At 47.3% G+C, this 23,576-nt stretch overlaps 7 protein-coding genes across 7 annotated transcripts; 5 read left to right on the top strand and 2 right to left on the bottom strand.

Moving 5' to 3' along the window:
* Positions 1 to 2,355: 2,355 nt before the first annotated feature.
* N7479_001299 (fungal specific transcription factor domain-containing protein) lies at positions 2,356 to 4,476 on the top strand (the record flags this gene model as incomplete). Its single annotated transcript, XM_057248996.1, has 3 exons — positions 2,356 to 2,484; positions 2,530 to 3,670; positions 3,725 to 4,476. 3 exons carry the CDS (start codon positions 2,356 to 2,358, stop codon positions 4,474 to 4,476), a joined length of 2,022 nt encoding a protein of 673 aa, XP_057113428.1.
* Positions 4,477 to 5,792: 1,316 nt separating this feature from the next.
* On the top strand, positions 5,793 to 6,845 carry N7479_001300 (uncharacterized protein; the record flags this gene model as incomplete). Its single annotated transcript, XM_057248997.1, has 3 exons — positions 5,793 to 6,005; positions 6,070 to 6,516; positions 6,567 to 6,845. The coding sequence occupies 3 exons, from the start codon at positions 5,793 to 5,795 to the stop codon at positions 6,843 to 6,845; spliced, it is 939 nt and encodes a 312-aa protein (XP_057113429.1).
* A 180-nt stretch (positions 6,846 to 7,025) lies between these two features.
* Positions 7,026 to 8,430, bottom strand: N7479_001301 (DUF2855 family protein; the record flags this gene model as incomplete). The annotated part of the gene is made up of 2 exons (XM_057248998.1): positions 7,026 to 8,181; positions 8,261 to 8,430. The coding sequence occupies 2 exons, from the start codon at positions 8,428 to 8,430 to the stop codon at positions 7,026 to 7,028; spliced, it is 1,326 nt and encodes a 441-aa protein (XP_057113430.1).
* A 1,664-nt stretch (positions 8,431 to 10,094) lies between these two features.
* On the bottom strand, positions 10,095 to 12,179 carry chs3 (putative chitin synthase activator (Chs3); the record flags this gene model as incomplete). The annotated part of the gene is made up of 1 exon (XM_057248999.1): positions 10,095 to 12,179. The coding sequence occupies one exon, from the start codon at positions 12,177 to 12,179 to the stop codon at positions 10,095 to 10,097; it is 2,085 nt and encodes a 694-aa protein (XP_057113431.1).
* A 2,429-nt stretch (positions 12,180 to 14,608) lies between these two features.
* On the top strand, positions 14,609 to 18,335 carry chsF (chitin synthase CHS3; the record flags this gene model as incomplete). Its single annotated transcript, XM_057249000.1, has 3 exons — positions 14,609 to 17,328; positions 17,383 to 18,188; positions 18,250 to 18,335. The coding sequence occupies 3 exons, from the start codon at positions 14,609 to 14,611 to the stop codon at positions 18,333 to 18,335; spliced, it is 3,612 nt and encodes a 1,203-aa protein (XP_057113432.1).
* A 1,544-nt stretch (positions 18,336 to 19,879) lies between these two features.
* N7479_001304 (uncharacterized protein) lies at positions 19,880 to 20,105 on the top strand (the record flags this gene model as incomplete). The annotated part of the gene is made up of 2 exons (XM_057249001.1): positions 19,880 to 19,994; positions 20,026 to 20,105. 2 exons carry the CDS (start codon positions 19,880 to 19,882, stop codon positions 20,103 to 20,105), a joined length of 195 nt encoding a protein of 64 aa, XP_057113433.1.
* A 1,805-nt stretch (positions 20,106 to 21,910) lies between these two features.
* N7479_001305 (Carboxylesterase type B) lies at positions 21,911 to 22,390 on the top strand (the record flags this gene model as incomplete). Its single annotated transcript, XM_057249002.1, has 2 exons — positions 21,911 to 22,042; positions 22,106 to 22,390. 2 exons carry the CDS (start codon positions 21,911 to 21,913, stop codon positions 22,388 to 22,390), a joined length of 417 nt encoding a protein of 138 aa, XP_057113434.1.
* Between the last annotated feature and the right edge of the window lie 1,186 nt (positions 22,391 to 23,576).

Below are 23,576 nucleotides of genomic sequence, written 5' to 3' on the forward strand. Positions count from 1 at the left end.
TATATTATGACTCGATTTTCAACGAGCACAGTATGTATTAAGGCTCAGTATAAATACATATATATGATATATATATATATATCTTTAGATGGTTACCGTCTGTTATCATATGTAGGGATCACAGGAGCGACTCGTAAGGGAACCCCCCCGGAAAGCACCGATGTCGCTCTTGGTTTGCTTTATGTGAGAGAAATGTCGGCACAACGAAGTCCTTTCTTACTCTATTGAATAAACTTTTCTCCTCGGAAGAGCTTATACTTCACTCAAGGGAAGTCCTATAAGAGTAGATTGTTCGAATAAGATAGGGGAATGAAGCCATTAGCTAGCATGATCCGTCGGGTCACAACAGTACCGCCAGCGGGAAATTCCGAGCGAGGAGTTAAAAAGAGCTAAGTTGACCAAGAATAGGGCTGACTCAGAGGATGGAAATATTGAGGCGAGGAGAAGCGAGCTGCTTGTATTGGATGTACCGCAGATGTGTGGAGACTACCTACAACATGTGTATCGATTGTTGTGAAGAAAATAAGAATAGTCGGCCCCTCATGCGGCCTGTGTCACATATTATGTATTTACTCTAATTTCATAAAACATATGGAGTATACTGTACTTCGATATATCAAAGATCTTCCTCAATATCTCACCCCTACCTAGTGGTTTTGATTTCCTAACTCTGCTTATCTTTCAGTTGTAGTAAGCCTCGGGTCGATACGTAGCTAGTTAGGTATGATCTGGATTCAATAAACATAGCATCTCCAATCAGGTCCCCAACCAGAGGTTGAATTACATAGCATAACGTTTAATATAACTGGTTCCTCATATTCGGTGCATCTTGTTTGGAGGAACTAGATATCGACTTCTTCAGAGTTAGATTCTAGCTGCTCTTGTCTCCAGCTTTCCCAGATTACTTTTTGAAAGGAAAGGAATCATTTCTATCCATCTGTGTTTGTTGGCTCTATACATCACATCACGGTATACTTCTCAAATTTCCTGGCCTAATGGGCAGAGCTGGATAGGATCGACTGCTGGCACTGCAACTATCCTTCCAAAAATCAGTCCGAGAAAGGCTGGTGACAAGAGCGGTACTGACATCCAACCATGCAATTCCGGATATGCAGTTCAGTCGATTGAAATGCAACTGAGGGCAGAAGAGCTCACATAGGTTCTGGTTTCCACACAAAGACAAATTGGAGACAGTCAAATATGCCATATCTGATGAATCAAGGTCATATCGACCCCGGGCTTATAACTAACCTTTGGATACATGTAATGGGTTAGGAAGTCAAGGTATCTACTTTGCTAGAAATGGGTGTTGTGTGAGACCTCTGATATTTCCAACTATGGATGGATCGGGAGGGAATAATATATGATAAACTGGATGTGAGACACAGGTAAGTTCAGGGGGATCTAGATCATGGCGGTCAACAGAGATTGCATTTTATGGCGGCCTGCACATCCATGCTAAGCTAGAACAGGCCGCTATACTTGAAATTCCGTGCTCTTTGCACTAGATCTGACGGTACAAGGCATAATACAAGCTTCAATGCTCCGCTTCTTGACAACCTGTCCAAGATCAATCAGGGAAGTTATATGTGAGAACACTCTGATATATTTTTTAGTTATCTTTTTTTCTCCGTGTCATTACTCTATTATAGTAGATGAAAGCAGTATAAAGCCAACATAGACGAATTTCTGTGTATAACTAGGGATAACTACGGAGTATGTACTCCGTAGCTCCGCAAGGATCCAAGCGCCATTTTCACCTAGCCCGCAGCAGTGACCATCACAATTGCCATAATTTTATTTGAAACTGTTGCTATATTCACCTATTTTGGCACTGCTCCGTAGGGATCGAACAGAAATCCCTCAATCTAGTCCTTGTTCGTATGCAGCATTGGAATTTCACTCAACTATGTACGGAGCATCTACTCCGTCTTTTCCGTTCAAGTCCATACTCAGTCTCATGCATGCCCCACCCATCTATAACTACCGGAAATTATGGAGCTTCGATATTGGGGCTGACTACAGAAGTACCATGTGGAAATGAGTGCCAAGGGGTACTTAAGCCCAAAGAGAATAGACCACTGTGCCAACAGTATCACGTCTTACCAAATAGCGAGCACATGAAGTCTTCTATCTAAACTGAGATCTTCTTTCGTATATCACAATAATTTATTTATATTTTGTTCGGGTCATATCGGTGGCTGATCATCCTTGCGTTCTGCTATGAATTCGGACTTTCCGTTTTGGGACACGGTCGCCGCTCCGGTGGCGTATCTCTTGTTCCCGCCCCCGAGAGGGAAGAGCACCGCAACAACCTGACAACAAGATGAATGAGACATATGAGAATCATTCACGATGGAGTTGACCTTCTTGATTAGTCGCGATGGAACAAATGCGAGGGGACATGCACGGCGTGCATGTAATGCTTGTCGTCACAAAAAGGTGTCGTATTCTGTCCTAGATAGCCCTACAACAACCAGGGCTGTATACTGACTTCCCCAGAAACGGTGCTATCACAACACCCCCCAGGAGCAGTTAGCTGATGGGTCTTCTTCTCCCAACATATCCGGTGTCACAAGTAGCCAAGGTGTTGCATCTCAAGGTTCAAGGCGGGAGCCAGTAATCCGAAATAGATCTGCATCGCCACGAGCCGAGCGATCAAGTAGCTCCCCACTCCAAAACCCAGTTGAACAAAGGGCCGAATCGCATATCACCCCTGATACAGGTACGGCTGCAGAGGGTAGTCAAGAGTCTCGTCGTTTTGCGTGTGACTCCAACCCTATAGCGACTCTCATGGAACATAACGAGTCAAGGTTGCAGAAGGGTCTATCCCAGAAAGGGGATGTAGGTGCATGGCTGGGCCCTGAGGAGAACGCGATTGAACAGGGCGAAACTCCTGGCTCTTCTTCACAAACAGCACCAGGGACCCATGTTCACCCCGACTGGCTACCCTCCAAATTCTGCCAAGAGGCATTGATAGATATCTATTTTCGTCGGATTCATCCACTGCTCCCTCTTCTCGATGAAGACGAAGTGAGAGCCCAGCACAGAGCGGGCAGTCTTCCTCTGCGGCTTGTGCAAGTGATTTGTCTTGTTGCAGCGAAGGACCGTGGTGCAGTGCCTTTCCTATGTCTTGGTCCCTATTCAAAACTCCTCCCGCTGGATAGATTCTGTAATATCATTTACACTGATGCTATGCAAAACATCTCAAGAAGGGCCGAGAAAAAAGTACTTGCCATTCAAATCCTAGCACTTCTGTCACTGCACGAATGGAGCTCCACCGGATCCGAGGATTGTTCTTTGAATCTAGCTCAGGCTATTCACCATGCCCAGACCATGGGGTTGCATTTGCTGAGGCCAGACCAACACTCTGGTACATCTTCCAGGGGAGTCTTTTGGTGTCTGTGGAGCTTAGACCGATGGAACGCCGCCATGAATGGCAGGCCTCTAATGATACACGACGGAGACAGGAGTCAAGGTGTGGATGACGTTGTTTCAATGTTTCAATCACCGTTTCGTGTCTGGCTTCGAATTGCCGATAAGCTCGGAGAAGTGATTCACTTTTACCGACCGGTCATGAAAGGTGTGGATCAGAGTAATCTCGATCTTCCCTTCTTCGAAGATATTGTGGAGCACTGTGAGGCCTGGGACATGTCTCCAGACCTGTTTGGTATGAAACCTTCCATCATTTAGTTGCAACATTGTCTAACCCCTAGACCAACAGAGTCCCTCGAGCTTGTTTATCATTCTGTTATTATTCTCGCAACACATTCCAGCGGGTTGCAAGGCCGTTCACAGCCACGAGCGTCAAAAATCCGACAAAGTCATTCGATCCTTACCATCGCGTCGCTCAGTTGCAATCAAGATATTCGGAATTTTCTGCCGTTTCCCATGATCGGTTACACCATCTCTCTCGTTTTCTCGGTGACGTACAAACAGCTCAGAGAAAGCAAACTGCCAAGTGCGCGCCACACGGCGATTTCCCAACTCCGTCTATTTCATCAATGTCTGAAGAAAATCGGCACCACATGGTGGTCGGCTGCTGTGATGACTCGCCTAGGCCAGCGTGTGTTGAACAACATCCAACCCACCATAGATCAGGAACGTTCCACAGGTTCAGAAATCGATATCACCCGACTAAACTCTCAGCCTGAATCAAACCATATATCTCCACAGCCACTTGCTTCCGCTAGTAATGCGCAGTCGCACTCGGCTATCGACATTGCGCAGGTGGCGAGACGCATTAATACAGGATCTCAGAGCGCACATCGTCTAGCTGATCATCGACTGGGATCGGACAAACCTTCGAGTTTCGAAGTAGACAGCACGCCATTTTTAACATCAACGGGAATTGAAGATTTTGACACCTTTTTCGGCAATTTCCTTGATGTTAGTTTTCCAAACTACTCGGATGATCAACTATTGTTGGATCTCGACCTGACTGACTTCGACGTTGTTCATCACCATCTACCTTGAAGGAAAATGTGCACCGATGAAACGATATATCTGTCGCAAATCTTGTTTCAGTACATATTGAGTGTGCTTCTTCTGTTCTTTTTGTATTTAGTATGGTATAGGGTGTACAGTCGTCTGATCATGGTGCTACAGAGTAAATATTAGGAACTCATCAGATGTGAAGAAGAGAGGGGGGACGGACGCTCATCCCACGCTAAACGACTTTGGGTATATCTTCCGGTGGCCGCAATCCTTAACCACGCGGCTGTAATTCCTATAACATTCGGATAGGTTTATTTCCGATACTAGTATTCAATTTGCCAAGAGTATCAAATTCATAGTGGAAAGCTCTACTATATTTAGTTAATAAATCCTCAGCCATACGATAGGTATGACGGATAGTCTACGGGTACCATAACAATACTAGTATGGTCAAAAGAATAGCGGCCAGCGGCTGACATACGCGAAGCAGTTTAGCGGTGTGTCGCTGGATAAAGAGTGTATGAGAGCTAATATATTGTATGCTTCTTCGCTCTAATATACTGGAATATAAGTATTCTAATAATGTATATATTTACAGAAGTAGCAGTCGTATGATGGGAAGATGCTCGAGTATAGATCGAGGAATACCCCTAGCAAAGTCGCAAGAAGAAACCTTCTAGGACTAACCTTGAAACATTTGAGCCTTTTCGCGACTTATTGTAGCATACGTATGTAGACAGCTTCACAAGAATGTCGGCATTTCCTTCCGTGGTGAATGATTGCGCTTGTAGGGTTCTTTCTTGTCCTTGGAATCAACTTCCCGACCCCGTTTAGGAATGTCCGCTCCGTCGCGACACGAGTATAAAGCCAAACAATGCGCCATGATTCACTCGCTATTAATTCGCCGGCTCAAATTCAATTGGAGTTGTTAACCCGACACATAATTTATCAAGCTAAATATTGCTTGAATTTTTGACGATGTTCCGCGAACACATTACCGGCTCTGAGTTGAAGTATGATTATCCCTATTAGCTTTCCCATGATAACCTAACGCATATTCCCTTAGACTGGATCAAGCATGCATTTTTATATCAGAAGAACGGCATCCATTGTCTATTACTGGAAAACTCAATCTCTCCCTTAGTCAAGCCGTCTCGGTCAAGAGTATCAAAGTGAGATTGAGAGGAATATTAGCGATGTGGGACTCCCCCCAGCTTGTATGTTCGTTGAGGACTATCTGCTTACTTATTTATAGCCCAATTGAGGGAGTCTTTGGATCGCCAGATAACCGTGAAGAGATCACATTCGAGCGAGACCAGCCACTAGGTTCTTCGAGAACGCTCAACGCATTCCAAATGCCGACAGGAGACCACACATTCTTATTCGATATTCCGCTTCCAAGTAAGATGTTTGACACGGTAACCGGTGCAAACAATCAATACCACACATATCGAGTAGAGGCTGTTATCGAGCGACGCCTTAAAAGCGATTTTGTGGTCTCACGGCCGCTCAGGATTTATCAGGTTTCTGACTTGGAGACGAGTCATTTGAGATCACCTTGCCCACTGGTTAGTCTGTTCCTTGCATTGTAAAGGTTTTGCTAAATGCAAATAACTGAAGCCAACCATCTAGACTCTCCAGGGTCACTCCAACGAAAATATCCAGTATTCCCTCTCCATCACTGACCGGAACGTTCCATTCGGTAGTACATTTCCTGTGGAATGCTGGTTTGCACCGCTGTTGAAATACGCCAAGCTCAACACTGTCACAATCAAGGTGATTGAGAAACAGACTGCGCGGTTGGAAGCTACTGCTGCAGAGTCAGTGCGACAGAACCTACGGTTTATCACTGCAGCGCAAACTCAAACCGTTTTTTCCAAAACCATCAATTTCTCTCACAGAGATGAGGCTCCGGCAGATGATATCTCGGAAATTGAATGGCGCTTTACCGCACCAGTATCTCTGCCTCAGAGTCTCGACGCCTGCTCGCAGAGTATCTCGACCAGACACATCAAGATCAGCCATGAACTGTCTATCACTGCGCAGTTCCATGATGAGACAGGGGGTGTAACAACTGCGGTATGCAAATAATTTCGAGGGTTTATAACATACAGCTGACGGGGAACTAGATGACGGAAGTTATGCCATTTAAGATTTATATGACACCCGATATAATTGGAGAAAATGCGTCCATTCGTGGGCGATATATCCAGCGCATGCATGGGGACCGAAGTCCTCCTCCAGCTTATAGCAATCGCTTTTCGGACTTGATCGTTTCAGCAGCTACTCAACTGGATCTTTGTGAACATCCGACGCTAGCAGAGATCAATTCTGTGCGTTCTTCGAGTGAGCAAAGTGCAGCCATTCACACCACGGAGCCTGCTCCCCGATACGAAGAGCTCGTATAGTTTGTTTGAGCTTGGACACATTTTTCTTTTGTCTCATTTCTACCATGGTATGGATGCGGGATAATTTTTAATAAATTTCAGAATAAGATGCAGAATCTTGAGGGCTTCGTTTTCACGATTTCCTTCTCACTAAATATGTGAAACACTGTGTTCAAACCATCTCATCTCGAGTTCGAAGTCTCACTGCATCTTGTAGACCAATCCCTCTTCAGCTCGTACTTGTCCTTGACACAGTCTATCCCAACCCCCCTCGATACCATCAGCACCAGAGACACCGTGACCGAATACAATCTGCTTTCCTGGCACGCTCAAGTGCCGATCATCCAGCCATTTTTCCCACTGTACGGCTTTTGTTGCAAAGTAGGCTTCCGGCCCGACAGACTCGAGTATGGTGTCTTGCACACCAGAAGTGTTGTATTGAACCTTTCCAAGCTTCTCATTTTCTGCACCCCCAGCAATCAGGTCCTCCACCGAGTACACTTTCTGCTCCTTGCCAACCGAGACAATCACAACCTTGGAAGATTGCAACTCGGCATGGTTCTTGATCAGGGAGAGGGTGTCTGTGAGAGAATTCTCACGCCCACCGAAGTCGACGATGACAATCTTGGAAGCCTTGCGGCTAGCTAGCCACTCTGCCGACTCCTCGGACCCAATATCTTCATATGCAACCACCTTGGAAGGAACAGAAGTAGGTAAATTCCGATCTGCTTCCTCGATGCGTGACACAGCTGAGGTAACCTGCAACAGTCCAAGGGGTGCTGAGCTATCCGGCTTTCGCGACAGGTAGTACGAAAAAACACGGGCCGTGTTAGTCGACGCAGCCAGGTTTATTACGACCGCGGATGACAAGTCCCCGTCGGACAGGGTCCACTGCAACCCAGGTTTGTTTCCCAGTGGATGGATGGGAGGTTGGCTTGGGTTTGACGAGAAAACATACTCGCTGAGAACGATCCCAGCCACTCCGCCAATAAAAAGCGTGTTCCAGGCCATACGATCTAGCTCATCTTGTGCCGAATCTGAAAGAGGATTGAGCGTACTAGTCAGCTCAGAGATTGAGCTCGATGTTCGAGCTACTGTGTAGCGGTTGTACAGTGGCATCAGTTGCTGGCGATGGTCACTGATCTCGATCCAGTGGCCTTCTGGCGAGCCGCGTTTGAGTTTGAGATCGGTTGGTGTGCTGGACGTGGGCCAGAATCCGAAAAGGAGTGTTCCTTTGGATAATTCTGGAATAGTCGTCTCTTCCACCGTTGCATAGCCCCAGGCTGGAACAATTCCCCATGCTGATGGATCGTTGTATGGTGCGGGATAGTCTTCGGATACAGGGTACGCGTCCCACCTGCGAGTAGTTCATAAGAATCTCATTTCAGGTCGATTTTGGACAGTCTTTTTAGTCCGTGTGGATATTGGAAACATACCAGCGCAAGAACCCACCCATTGAGGCATAGGTCAGATTGTTTGAAGTGAGGCTGATTAGTTGAGTGCGAATTCTTACTGAGGACCCTGATAGTTCCCTCTGGGTAGCAACTCCGATGTCGAAGCTCGCATGCTGGCGGTTATCCAGCTTTGAAACTACATGAACACCCATGGCTTGATGAGTTTTGTGAGGAAATTGTGGAACAGAAGGAATTGATTCTTCCAAGATTTTAAGCTGATTGATTACTGATCAGGGCCATGAAGATCATCCGGCGGGGAACCCCCACCAGCCGAGAAGGCCGAGGATCAGCACGATTATTAGGAAGGGAGAGGGCCGGCAGGTGGCCGCAGGTGGCCGCAGGTGGCCGCATCAGTATAGGGTGTCGGGGCTGTGCGCTCTGTTTCATAATATCTAACTACCTATGCAAACAGCCGACTCGGGAAAGACCTTGTATGATAAATTATATGAGGCTCAAAGGCACAGTCATTGAATGCGGACGAATGAAGTTGGCTCATGGAGGTAAACCAGCTAGAGCTTGACATTCAGATACATCACGAAGGAGAAAAATTACAGCGGGCTCATTGAGACTAAATATCTGACCAGAAGGAGACTACGGAAGTGGAAATGATGACTCGTTTGCACTAGGGAATCTCAATAGCAAGTCCTCTTAAGATAGAGTGTCACGAAGCAACATGGATGGAGCGCCTGAGTGCTGTTTTGTTTCACTGGTCTGCCCCCCTGCATCTATACAGATGCTAGTTGTCTAAATCGCGATATTGCACTATACGAGTGACAAATACCCCGCTTCATTGAAGCCCCATCTTTTACGGCAAGCCTCCCGCTTCCTAGTCGGCCACTAGAGGCTCCCGAAGAGTACAACATTCAGTTTAGCAAATTGGCTCACTAGGAGGTTATTCTTGCAAATGTTATAACATAAGGGTAGACAAAGCTGAAGCTAAGCTCGATAACATTCTTCATTTCTTGATGTGTGGGAAATATAAAGCGGTCCAGAATACTATATTCATTTGCCCAGTCTTAGCGAAACAAATCGACACGTATAGGAAGTAAGAGATAAGTCACTAAATATATATAAGAAAATTCATGAGCAAAGGCGGAACAAGTGGAATTAAGCTGTAGGAGTCTATGAGAGATCCCCAGAATACGATAAAGTTGCACACAGATATCCTCATTAGAGTGATAGATCGACAAAAAAGAATTTTACAACGCCGGTCAGGAAAAAGAACCTAGGAAACCAGCGAAGAGTACGGAGTAGATGATTAGATTCATGCAAAGATGAAGCCGAGAGCAAAGGAATGAAGGGGCAATCACCACGCAGACAGATGAAAGATGAGATGGAGGATGCAGAATAGATACGAAAGGAGACTGGTATAAACATATTTGAGGTATCAGCTCGATACTCGAGAAATGCACAAGATTTCAATAATGGGCATGTGAATTGAAGACTCAGATTCAGATCCAGATCGCTTGTAAAATGACAGGTTTCATGCTCGCGCTTTGCTTGCGCGGAGTGATATGCAGAGGTTAGGATGGGGATTATGTATGTAATGTCGTTCATAGACTATTCTCGTCAGGGGATTATCAGCTTGCGTTCATATTCCAATGCTTGTTGAGAGCCCCAATGTAACTAGGATTTGGGCGAAGATGGTTGGAAATTGGGCGATTGATATCATTGGAACAGATCAGGTCATAAATGGGTTTGGTTTGGGAGATTAGAAGATGACAAATCGTTTCTGTTTGGCAGGCTTTTCGGTTTCGGTTTCTGGATAATTCATATGCAGTCAGCAAAATGTGCATGGATGTAAATCGGGTTTGGTTCACTCACCCTGGTCATGACTTGGGCTCTCGTCCTTGCGCTCAGATTTCTTCAGCCGGCCTCCATTTCGTGTCGCCCCATTGCGCCCACCCACGGCTGGATGTGTACCCTCTGCCGCAGCTCTGATTGTAGCGATTCGATGCTTGGCCCGCTCATCGCCCTGGTCCGCTGCCTTGACATACCACACATTCGACTCGAGGGGATCACGACGGCAACCAATGCCCATTTCGGTAAAGTAGCCGACAGCGTACTGGGCCTTGGCGAGGCCGAGGTTCGCAGCTCGGAAAGCCCACTCATATGCCTCATTCTCATCCTTCTCGAGCATAGGCTCCGCGCCAACGAGATACCACGCGCAAAGCGCCATCATCGCGACCGGATGCCCGTTTTGCGCAGCATTGGTGTAGAAATGGATACTAAGAGCCGGGTCGCGCGGACAATTCAATTTCCCATGCTCATACGCATCGCCAAGACGATAGCAAGCTTCGACATGGCCCAGCTCCGCAGATTTGGTAAATAGCTGCGCTGCATAAGTAGCATCAGCGAAGACGTCATCACCGAAGCCCCTCTCGTGCATCACACCGAGCTCGTACGGGCCGGAGTTATACTGCGCATCAGCGGATTCGGTCGCGCGCTTCATCCACTTGACTCCCTCGCGGTACCGCTTGCCCAGCCCCATATCACCAGCAAGACAGGCATGTGCCATGCGAATCATGGCGCCCGGGTGATTTTTCGACGCTGCTTGGCGGTAGAACTGGACTGCTCGGCTACCGTCGACGCGGCACCCCCAGCCAAACTCGTAGCAGAGCGCTGTGCGGTAGCAGGCTTCGACATGGCCGTGTTTGCTGGCTGCGAGGAAGAGCGGGAAGGAGCGTTCGTGATCCTCGACGCCTTTATTGAAGAGGCCGGACGCGTACCCATCACCGAGGTAGTACTGTGCGAAGGGGTAGCTGCGGTCTGCGAGGCGTTGGAGGATAGATTTTGATTCACGGAGTAGGCGGGCGCGTGTTATTGGGCTGGAATCTTCGAGGTCCACGGCTGGCATCTCGCGCATCGAGTTTACCATGAACACGGCGAATTCGTACAGCACTGTCGGCTCGTCAGTTTTCTTTACGTTCGCTAGGTACATCTCGAATGTCTCTTTGTGGCTAAGGAGAGACGCGTGGTTTCCGACTGAGGCTTTGAGATGCGAGTTGTCAAATTGCGCTGCTGACGGGCCTGGCTGGGGGTATGATGTGTTGAGCAGATCGAGGAATGATAGAGTCCTATTTTCGGGGGTTCCTGATGAAGATCGCGCATTTAGATAAGGTGATGCGGAAAGGTTCCGTCGGTGACCCCCCTCCGAGGTCGAGGAGTATACTGAAAGAGGCCGCGAAAGCCTTGATCGCCTGACGGCCAGCTTATCCGTCGAGGCGGATGGGTTATCTCCAGCATTTGGTGCCGGTTTCCTTGCAAGTACCGCAGCCGGCTGTAGCTGGTGGTGGTAGGTCAAAGGCTCGTAGCTATCCGACGCCTGCGCCGCGCTATCCAAGCTTCCTCGCGAAGAGCCGTTATAGCTCTGACCCTCGCGCTCTAACGAGGAGGCGCTCTTTTTCGGGTTTCCATGTTCATCCTCTTTCTGTGGCTCTACCACCGACCACGAGCCGCTGCTCGCTGGGGTGTGACCGTATGGATGCGTGTGTGTGTAATGCGGGGCCTGTGGTGAGTCTCGCCTCGGGGGGTTGGCAGGATTCCAGCTTTGCTGAGGCGGCTGTACGGGATCGTCGAGCGACATGTCTTCGAACTCGCCGAGCTCCAATTGTGGCGTGGTGGGCCCACTGTATGCGCCTTCGATGCGCACGCTGGAGGCATTTGGGATGTCTGCAGTATGTGTGATTTTGACAGGTGAGCGTGGTGAGTTTTGAAGGACGGGAGAGGTTTCGGAGTGCGATGTATGGATTGGTTTGCGGGCGAGGTTGATGTTCAAGCTCTGGGGTTGGTTTGGGATGGTCCGGGGTGATTTCGATGGGGTGAATGGAGGTGATGATCGGAGGTAAGCTGGTGGGGGAGAAGGCAGGGCCTGGCGGTATCCCGAAGCAGGACTAGCCATATTGTAGAGGGTATTAAAGGTCAAAAGCGAGGGTTTGAAGGATCCATAAACAGAAACGACTGAGAAGTTTAGGAGAAAAAAACTAGAAAGAGTGGACACGAGTACTATTAGAGATCGAAGAGACTAAGAGATGAAGCGAGGGGAGGCCAAAAAGAAAAACTAACAATACTAGTTCCCTTCAAATAATCCTTTTTATTGTTTTATTTCTCATTTTCTCATTTTCTCTTTATGTTTCATATGCGCTAATAGAGAGTGGGGATGAACTATTATTATGCGTCTGGCACATTTTCTCTCGTATAACCAAAATAAGTTGATGCCTATCGGACAAATACAGTCTTCCGAGACATGCCATATGCTCAGCGCATAAGACATAGGAAAGTACTTTACAAAATATCCCCCTCTTTGTGGAGACTATAACAACTCTAAGTGGCATTTGGTTCATATTGTCTTTAGTGTCTTTAGCGCCTCTTATATCCGAGTATTCCGGGGGTCTGTGGCAGTTAAGTGGAACTAAAGGCTCTCCTTATGTGCATTATATGAACGGACACTCCGTACTAAATCAGGTGAGCTTCTACGGAGTAGTTTTTAGTTCCTTTGAAACAGAGGGGCTTAAGCGTAAAATGACGAATTTCTATTTCCAGCTCCATTTTCAGTATTTCCTTAGGAAAACAGCAATTGAGTTTATCCAATTGCTCACATCTGTCAAAGTATACACCTTGCAGTTAACTGCACCGTCAAAAGCACTGACAAACCCCCGAGGACTCTCGTATGACGACATAAGCTGATGAGATCAGGCATTCCTCGCAGTACTGGGTACTCCCACTTGAAGCTGTACATCTGCTGATGCGTCAGCATTCCAGTAAGAGCCGAAGAACGTGGCCCGACAAGGGTATACCGAGCTCCACCGTCAAGTCCTCTCCGCTCCCAGCAAATCCCAAGCCAAGTCGGGTTCTCAATTGGATTGTTTCCGAATGAAAAAGGGGAATTATTCAGGCATGATACATTCGTTTCATGATCCAAGAATGTCTATGGAAGGGATGTCGTCTTCGGATTCAAACCGGAACAGTGCATATGCACTATGGGGCTCATGGGCTGTATGGATTCTGGGGATTGCCGTGATGATCGGCCACCAATCGTCGATCATACTGGTTAGATCGGGCATTGACATTAGAATTGGCATCGGGGTACATGATACAGGGGTATCCTGGATTTTATACCAAAGACAATGCTACATATGTTCATCACATAATGCGTTCTGTGCTGACAAGAATCTAGACTGGTAGCACAAGTATTAGTGATTCGTCAAGGGCTCGTACATATACGGAGTATATGCCGTACATTACCTTTTTGTTATACCCTGTTCTCTTTTGATCTAGATCATCACACCGACTCGTAACATATAATATTAGTAGCCTTGGTATGATCTCGGTCTGGCTACAGAGGTATAGATGTATCACAAAGCTGTTTATAGGTCCTCACAGGGGTTAGGGGATGAATTAGAGTTGGGGAAGCTTATTGTTTTCTTTTTTGTCTCTCTATTTTAGTCTCTTGTTGCCATGCCGATAGCCTAATAGACTATTTATGCCCTGATATATTGAAGTATAAGTGGCAATTGGCTATTTAGCGTGGTAGTAAGACTAAGCGCACTAAGAAAACAGCCTAGTTGAGCCCAAAATAGAAATTGAACCCCGTGATCAGGGGGGGAAAAAATGCCTCCTCGGCTGATTTTTCCCTGGTGTCTATGGAGTTAGCAAAATCTCGCCATTCCCCGTTGATTAATGAACCTTGGATGAGACTGAGCTGTGGAAGGGTTATTGATCTTATTGGTCTAATTGGTCGAATTAGTCGAAATAGTCGAATTAGTTATGATATTGCCCCTAGCGGCAAAAGAAATTATGTATTTTTGTTTAGTGTAATTTGTCTTAATATGGTAAAACAAGCCTAACCTCTCCCAGGCCAAGCGCTAGAGTCCCGTGTACATGGTCTTTGTCTCAGAACTTCCCATTTCTTTTCTTTTAATCATTCGTTGCTACATTCGTTCCTAACTACTATCACATTCGCTCTTGGTTGATCTTTCGATTTCTTGCTTAGGTGGGGGCTTTGTTGATTCTCCACCTCGTTGCACAGGCCGACCGTATCAGTTTCGAGAACTCCCCCAATTTGCAACCCACTCTAGTTTCTGGTCAATAGATCAGAGGAGATTTTGAACGGAAAAGTCCCATAGATCAAATTATCGAGGACTGGGTCAGCGCATTTGACATGTTTCAGGCGGGAAACGACAGATCCATATTGTGAACAGTCTTCACAACCCTGCTGTTGATGAGCAAATAACTGAAGTGAGTGCGCCGCCAACTGCAAACTCAAATACATCCAAGCAAGCTTGGATGTATAAGGTCTGTCTTGACTGACATCGGGAACTCAGGAACGAAATGTCTTTGCCGCAGAGGCCAGGCAAGCCCTCAGCTCGGCGCGAAGAAGCCCGCGCATTTCGCGAACCCTCTCGACGACGTCGACGTGATATCGACTCTGGCACTTACAGTGACGACCCCAATTCCCCCTCCCACAGACACCGTCGTCGACACTCCAGCCACCGGAGGACAATGGACACGGATGAAGAGCGCATGGACCGGGGCGGCGATGTGAGACGCAAAAAGAGCATGGTTAAACCAGAGCGCAGGCGAGAAGATCGTGAACAGCCCAATTATCACTACCGGCAGCGATCAAGCCATATGCCCGTTTTCCCCTCGACGACAGGAAATGATCCGTTATTGGAACACAAAGATGGCGAGGCGGAGACGAACAGCTCGCGTAGCATGGATATGAAGACTAAGGATGGTCTATACGGTGCGCAGGGTAATGTCAACAAACCCATGGAACGGGTTCCTAGCAGGCATCGCTCGAAGAAGAAGAAGAGAGGCTCGCGGAGGTCGTCAAAGGGAGCCGCAGATGAACAAAGACGGCTGAAAGTTATTGAACAGAGTGGCCCGCCTGAGTTATGGCCTACATACTGTGCAGTGCTTACATTTTTCATTCCGGACTTTGTGATGAAATGGTTCGGTATGCCACAGAAAGAGCAGCGCACTGCTTGGAGAGAGAAGATTGGCCTTATCAGCATCATTCTGATGATCGGTGCCTTTGTTGGTTTCTTGACTTTCGGTTTCACGGCTACCGTTTGTGGCTCGCCTCCACTTCGATTGAAGGCTAACAAGATCAGTTCCAACTACATGATCTTCCATGGAAGAGCATATGACTTGAGCGGTTCCAAACACGGCCCTGTTGCTGGTATCCCCGCCGATTCGAATGTTATCTACGACTTGCCACACAAGTATGGCGGACAGGATGGCAGCTTCTTCTTCCAGCAGGTCAATGGTGCGTGCAAAGGATTGATTACTGCCACGCCTGACAGTGATATTCCAACCAACTCCGATGGAGATCTCGGGTGGTACTTCCCCTGCGCGCCTTTCAACCAGGATGGTTCGTCCTCGCCGAATTTGACCGTTGAGTATTATACGGGTTGGGCTTGCCATACCAGCAAGAGAGCTCGTGAGCCTTTCTATTCGCTGAACAGTGATGGAGATGTGTATTACACATGGGAAGATACGAAGAACAAGAGTCGAAATCTAGCGGTATACTCCGGAAGTGTACTCGATCTCGACCTTCTCGCCTGGTTTGACCGTAGCCAGGTGTCATATCCCGAACAATTCGACGAACTCCGAAAGAATCCTAATATCCGAGGTGTTGATCTTACCTACTACCTGCAAAGCGGACGGGAGAAGAAGATTGGCAAGTGCTTGGCGCAGATTACCAAAGTCGGCAGCATCGATACGGATACTGTTGGTTGTATCGCATCCAAAGTCGTGCTTTACGTGTCCCTGATCTTCATTCTCGCCATTGTGGGTGTCAAGTTCGCTTTTGCCCTGATCTTTGAGTGGTTCCTGGCACCCAGGTTTGCCGCGCAAGCCACGAGTATGTCCTCCGACGCCAAGACTCGCAATCAACAGATTGAAGACTGGTCCAATGACATCTATCGGCCAGCTCCACGAGTTGTGGATCCTATCATTCCCGATCGCCTTAACAAGCGTGCCAGTTTCCTCCCGACCACTTCCCGTTTCTCAAGCCCATACAATGTGAGCAGCACCAATGGTAGCAAGCAAAAACCGCTCTATGTCACCATGGCTAGCCAGAACTCGACCTCCCATCTCATGCCCAGCTCCAACCCCGGCACTATGTACAAGTCAAGCCACAACGGCAGTGGGGGCAGTTTGAGCGCTGACAACTCCCGGCATAATCCTGCTGCTAGTCGGACTAGCTTGGTTCCTCCCGGTCAGGGTCAGCAAGATACGGGTTACTCCACAGTATTGACGGATCATGAGGGTGCCGGTCCTGCTGATTTCATTCATGAAGCTGTCGTTCCTCAACCTCCACCTGAATGGCAGCCATTCGGCTACCCTCTAGCTCATAGTCTCTGTCTGGTTACTTGCTACTCCGAAGGTCATGATGGTATTAGGTCGACTATCGATTCTCTTGCCATGACCGACTACCCGAACAGCCACAAAACGATCCTGGTCATCTGTGATGGTGTCATCAAGGGTAAGGGAGAGGAATTCTCCACACCAGATATTGTATTGGGCATGCTCAGGGACCCTGTTGTCCCCAAGGATGAGGTTCAGCCCTACTCCTACGTGGCCGTGGCTACTGGCTCCAAGCGACACAACATGGCCAAGGTGTACACCGGGTTCTATGACTACGGCAATGATTCGATCGTCCCGATAGATAAGCAACAGCGTGTTCCCATGATGGTGGTTGTCAAGTGCGGAACTCCCCAGGAGGCAACCCAGTCGAAGCCTGGTAATCGAGGCAAGCGAGACAGTCAGATCATTCTAATGTCTTTCCTCCAGAAGGTTATGTTCGACGAGCGCATGACGGAACTCGAGTTCGAGATGTTCAATGGCTTGTGGAATGTCACAGGCATCCCACCGGACTTCTACGAGCTTGTTCTCATGGTCGACGCCGATACAAAGGTGTTTCCAGACAGCTTGACGCACATGGTCTCGGCCATGGTCAAGGACCCCGAAATCATGGGTCTCTGTGGAGAAACCAAGATTGCCAACAAGACCGACAGCTGGGTAACAATGATCCAGGTCTTCGAGTAAGTTCTCTACTGTTGATAGTGTGATCAACACAATAACTAATTACACAACAGGTACTTCATTTCTCACCACCAAGCCAAAGCATTCGAATCCATCTTCGGTGGTGTAACCTGTCTCCCTGGATGTTTCACCATGTACCGCATCAAAGCCCCCAAGGGTGGCCAGAACTACTGGGTACCCATTCTCGCAAACCCGGATATCGTCGAGCACTACTCTGAAAACGTCGTCGACACCCTCCACAAGAAGAACCTGCTCCTTCTCGGCGAAGATCGCTACCTAACAACCCTGATGCTCAAGACCTTCCCCAAGCGCAAGCAGATCTTCGTCCCACAAGCCGTCTGCAAAACAGTCGTGCCGGACGAATTCCTGATCCTGCTCTCCCAGCGCCGTCGTTGGATCAACAGTACCGTCCACAACCTATTCGAACTGGTCCTCGTCCGCGATCTGTGCGGAACCTTCTGCTTCAGTATGCAATTCGTTATCTTCATCGAGCTCATCGGAACCCTCGTTCTGCCCGCCGCCATCTCCTTCACCATCTACGTCGTCATCATCTCCATCGTCAGGAAACCAGTCCAGGTCATGCCGCTGATTCTTCTCGCCCTTGTCTTGGGTCTGCCTGGTGTTTTGATCGTCGTCACTGCGCATAAACTCGTTTACGTACTCTGGATGCTGATCTACCTCATCTCACTTCCGGTTTGGAACTTCGTTCTGCCCATGTATGCGTTCTGGAAGTTCGATGACTTCAGTTGGGGTGAGACCCGTAAGACTGATGGTGAGCAAGATAAGGGACACGGTGATGCCGAGGGCGAGTTTGATAGCACGAAGATCACGATGAAGAGGTGGCGTGATTTCGAAAAAGGTATGTTTCCTATTCTCTTGAAATGATTTGATGTATGTTTGGATCCTAACATTCTCGTCAGAACGCCGTCTACGCAGTGCTTGGTCACAGCCTCATGCTGCGACGGATCCTTATACATCGCAGCATGACGCATATTCCCATTATTAACGAAAGCGACAGCACTTATTTTATTTTTCCGCTTCTTCGCTTTTCTGTATGTTTCTTCCGGATGCATCTGGTTTCGTGATTTTGTACCATTTACATACCGGCGTTCAAATATTTCTATAATATAGTTCAAGGTGTTGCACGACTGACGAGTTGATTATTTTCACGCTCATATCTTGCTTTGATCCTTTCTTCATTTTTTGTTTCAAGCATTTTCTCGGGCTTGTACGGCGAGTTGGACCCAGCGCTTTGCCCCGTAGATAGTGACTTCAGGAATTAATTGTCATGCTAATCAACATGGCGTGATCGAGATAGCACATAAATCCTGCAAAACAACCAAAGCAACACGAACTACTAGATAGAGGCTGAGACTTCGCACGTCATCTATATCGCCCCTCTTCAGCCCAAACCCTACCCAACAGGATCAAAGCGCAAGTCACCTGGCTGGTCGGGCTTGAGTCTGCCGTGCATTTACTTCCTGCATATGCGAGGCTCGGGGCGATCAATTAGGAAGACGGCCTGGTCAGATTTCATTAGTTCGCATGTTTAATCCGTGAACTACGTACATATATATATATCCGATCTTCTACAACTACTATCTATGTACTCATCCAAATATGAATGAACACTCTAAGCATCTGCATATCCCCTGCGTTCTATGATGTATCATCTTTTGCCAGTTCGCGCATGCGTTCTTTTCTTTTTTCCCCTTACAAATTCCACATGCACCTTTTCAAGACCGGAGATCAACGAAAAGTGCAGTTGTCAACTCTTACATTTCTGCCTGCCACATTCTACCCAACTGTATGAGTCTGGATCAATATCCCTTTCTGTCATTCCTTGCATACCCCATCTTCTGGATTGGAAAATGTTACTGCGAATTGTCCGCACTGTCCTGTGCTTTGCCCCCTCTATTTCCCTTAAGATCAATCCACAGCAATTGGCATTTCTACTTATGCTGGTAGCCATAGCATAAGCCAATTATAAGATTCCTCCTGCGTGGCCTTATTCATTGTTTTTGGTATCCCTGTGCTCTAGGGGCATAGGGAGGCCTTAAAGTAAGTCCTCTAGGCGTTGTGATGGTGTTAATAATCCTGCTAAGCACCCAACACACATTTACCATCGGATAGAAAATTGCAAGACTAGTTAGTTATCCTTTATATAGAAACTCCATAGTAAAAGCGTATAATGGTCAAATTTTTGCATACGATTGTTCTATGCAGGGTTTTTTGAGGCGCTCTTTACACTTCTATATCAGATAGAATCAATATTAGTAGTAGATTGAATGAGACTTCCACCACAACGCTAGGTGACGCCACCTAGGCTTCCTTCCACATTTCAAAGCGTTAGCTTTCTGCTGTTTTTACCCTGCTCCACTACCACCATACCCAGATTTGGTTTTTTTCTATCACTAGAGGATGGAGAACACCACCCAGCCATCTGACGACACGGATGAAAATCTGCGCCTGGCCGTGGAACGATTCCGCACCAAGATGGAGGCCTCGAATGGGAAATTTCTCTAAGGCCGAATTGATGAGATTGAAGCCATGAATCTCTCTACCGAGGAGGAGAAGCTGCAGGAGATGCATAACTGGTGGCCTGGCCTGACAGTCAGATGCCCAGATCCTTGGATCAATCCCCTTCACCAGAAACTATCCATCAGTCTCATGAGGAGGGAATATCACAAAACTAGCTGATATCAAATCGCTATACCATAAGCATATTATGGATGGTGCCAGCCCGCCAAACTTGGTGACAGATGAATGGTGCTAGATGTTTCTGGACACCGTTCAAACTGTGTGTAATGAGGTGGCCTTTCAAAATGAAGAGGACAACTATTTTGGAGTCCCGCCTGGTCACGATCTGGATCTCTTTCTCAAGTACACTAGTGGGGTCGAGGACCCAGACTTTCGCTACGCAGGCATGGCCCCTTTCGAACCGGCTGCAAGATATATGACACAAACCTCTGGTATTTCCAAAGACCGAGAAGATCTGATAAGAGACCTAAATCGCTATTACCTTTGCCAAGAATCCTTTGTGGAAACCTATGCGCATCGCGACTTGGAAGTGCGAGTTGGCTTCCTAACCGGGAGGGGTGTTCAGTACAAAACAGGCGAGTATGATACATGGTACAGCATTTATCCATGTATCTCTACTGTCGATGGGACGAGAAAGATTCTGATCAGAGTTACAAGGACTTGGTATGGCGAGTGGTCGTTTCTTATGCCGAAGTTTTGGATAATCCTACGACGGTTTACGGGCAGAAGCCAAGGTTCGACTCCATCGTCGATTTTCTGGACCGGTATACTACCTGGCTAGAATATTTAGACATGGATGAGGCTCGGGAGAGTGTATCGGCCCTTATGAGTGGATGGATGAACTGTTTATGTTGGCGGATACCTGAGGGAGGCTTCCCACAGGGGCTAACTAGGCTGCATGTGATAATTCCTCCTGCAAGAACTAGCCACCTAAATTGACTGCAAATAATTTGCATTCTCGCCAGTTAAACCATGATATGACTGTATCTTGTAGATTATGGATCGTAATCCGTCAACAATGAAATATTATCACGAGCACACCAGGCTACACCGACCTTTTAAGAAGCTGCAGCAGGGATCAAAGTATAGCCTACATATAACACCAAGGAGAGTAGAGAAGGGAGGATAGACATCGCGACATGTATGAAGAGATCTTCGATAAAGGCTCAATCGAAATTCAATATTGTTCAGCGAGAGTATGAAGTGTCTATTCATAAACTATCCTATCTACTCCGTGCCTGAAGTCTATGTATATATATATTATGCTTGTACTTGATCATATATATGTGAGGTGCTGACTACAATTACCGCTAATCCTATATTATTAAGAAACTATTAAGAAACTAGAATCTTCTTCTTTCTATTATTCTACTTTTTTGGTACCACAGAAGGCAGTTTTCATCATCGATTTCACATATATGTCGAGTACTGTTAGGTATAAATATATCAGGGAGCCACAAATTCACAAGCTTCCTGAGATGCAAGATTTTCTGCTTTCCTACTGCAAAATCTAATGCTGAATTGCAGAATTCTGATGGTTATTATAGCTTCTTCAATGTCCGATATGGCGCTCTGCTAGTGAGTGACGTTCGATGGAAAACATCTGTGTGCCGATAGTGTGTAGGACTCTGTATTTAAGTGCCTCGTAAGATATGTTATCGCACCAGAAAATATAGAACGCTGTCGCATGTTTTGGGTTGGATCCATGGCAATTATCCCAAAATCCTACATCGATAACGAAGTGCTAATAAAAAAGAACTAAGACGGCGGCTTTAGTACCGACATCATTTGGATCATCAGAGGGCTTGATTGACCGTAGCTAGACCAGTGACTCTGAAGGAGTGGTACATGTTGCTCTCAACTACTGACTAGGTGCGTTCAGTTTCCTATCTAGATCTTCATTCGAAGCGGAAGAGGGCCCACTCAACGCCGGGCTTCACGGCTAGTCTTATCCTATAGTGGGCCTTGGACCATATCCATCGTTTTAGAGACAAGAGGCAAGTCACCGTATTTGGTGAATCTGGAGGCGGCGGTTCCATCATGCGCCACATCATTGCATACAGAGGATCAGAGCTGCAGTCCCCCACCTATGTGCCCTGTAGATCGGCCGGAAACCACGAAAATACTTTTAAAGACTTCCTCGACTGGGCAAACGTTACATCGCTTACTAAGGTCCGCAGTCTTTCTTGTGATGTTTTGGTGTCACCGAATGCAAACTCAATCAGTATCTAACAGCTGTACACCTCGGCTATCTATGGCCTCACACTAGATGGCAGTCTTGTGAAGGCGGATCCCAAGAAGATGATCGGTCGTGGAGAGCACGACCAATCTGCCAAGATGAGATCTCAAAACTCGGAGGGGCTGGTGTCGGTGCTAACGGTGCATACAAATGAGGACCTCGGGAATATTATACGCTTATCAAGCACGTTCGTTCATGTCAGCGGCCCCACCATCCATCGATCACACATAGGTTCACGAAGACACTCTATCCGCCCGTATTTGATCGATGAGATACACTAACAGCTATCAGAGAGTGGCGTTGACGGTGGCAGATGCTGTAACTGACTGGAACGCTGCATTGGGGGTCCGCTTTCAAGAAAGGGTTGAATGCCTATTGGTTCGATGTATCGCCAGCTCTGCATGCACGCACAGGACACCGGATATACTTTGTACACTCCAAATGAGAAAGTCTCATCCTACAGTGTGGTTGACGTTGCCGTGAACCGAACTGTTGCTTTTCCCATCCAGGACTACATTCTCTTGAAAAACATGGCATCTCGAACAGCTCCATCGATGGTCTGGAGTGGCTTCTCTTTTCTCATGGTCAGTGCCTAGGGCTGGGACCGTGCGTCTGAACAATGACAACTTGGCGATCACCCAGGACCCGGCTTTCAACCGGAGATGCTAGTGGTGTTCGCTCAATTGCTTTGACTAAAAGACACAAAGTTCCTTTCATTTGAGGATTTGACTCATTCCTTCATTGCTCTCGGATGGGGCGCTCGTATTTCTTGCATGTAGAGATGCCTGTTCCCTGTCTTTGCATATGTATTATGTATCATAGAAGTAGTATATTCTGTTTTCTCTTGCTATTAGTATTTCCTGTTTTATTACCTGTGGTACCCTTCTTTGATCAGCTACTGTATTGACTCAATTTTCTGTAAAAGCTTTGTCCTAGTAGAGGGCTATCATAGCGCTTTCGGCGGTAAAGGGGGGTTTAACTATGTGATAGATCACATTAAATAAAAATAAAATATAAGGCCAATGCCTTACAACATGAGTCGGTTGAACTCGGCATTTCTGTCTCGACCGCTTTCCACTCTCCGCTTTTTCCCTCGCGTCATCTGTTTGCCAACGCCACGAGTGCAGTGTGGGGTCGAACTCAGCTGCAAAACAAAAGCATCTGGATGAATTCCGGTGACTGTACTCCTGGCTTTGTGCTTACTGGATTGTTTTCCTCCGCTTGTGCGACCGCCCTGCCATCCCTGCGCATTTGACCCTTTTGGGACGTGATCACCCGTCCCGCCTTGCTGCAAGGTGCCTAGAGAAGCAAAGGCAGAGAGACTTTGGCTTTGAGGGAAACTTATTTGTTTTCGAATCGGAATTCCCTTTTGGGCGATGCTTCATTCCAGTAACTGTGACTCCACGAATTACCCCTCCTCCGACTTCTCTGCCCGCTTAGATCCCACTCCATCGCGCCATGTGTCAT

Source organism: Penicillium vulpinum (genome assembly GCF_028829585.1).
Source record: "Penicillium vulpinum strain IBT 29486 chromosome Unknown utg000001l_segment0_segment0, whole genome shotgun sequence".
NCBI classification, from domain to species: Eukaryota; Fungi; Ascomycota; class Eurotiomycetes; order Eurotiales; family Aspergillaceae; genus Penicillium; species Penicillium vulpinum.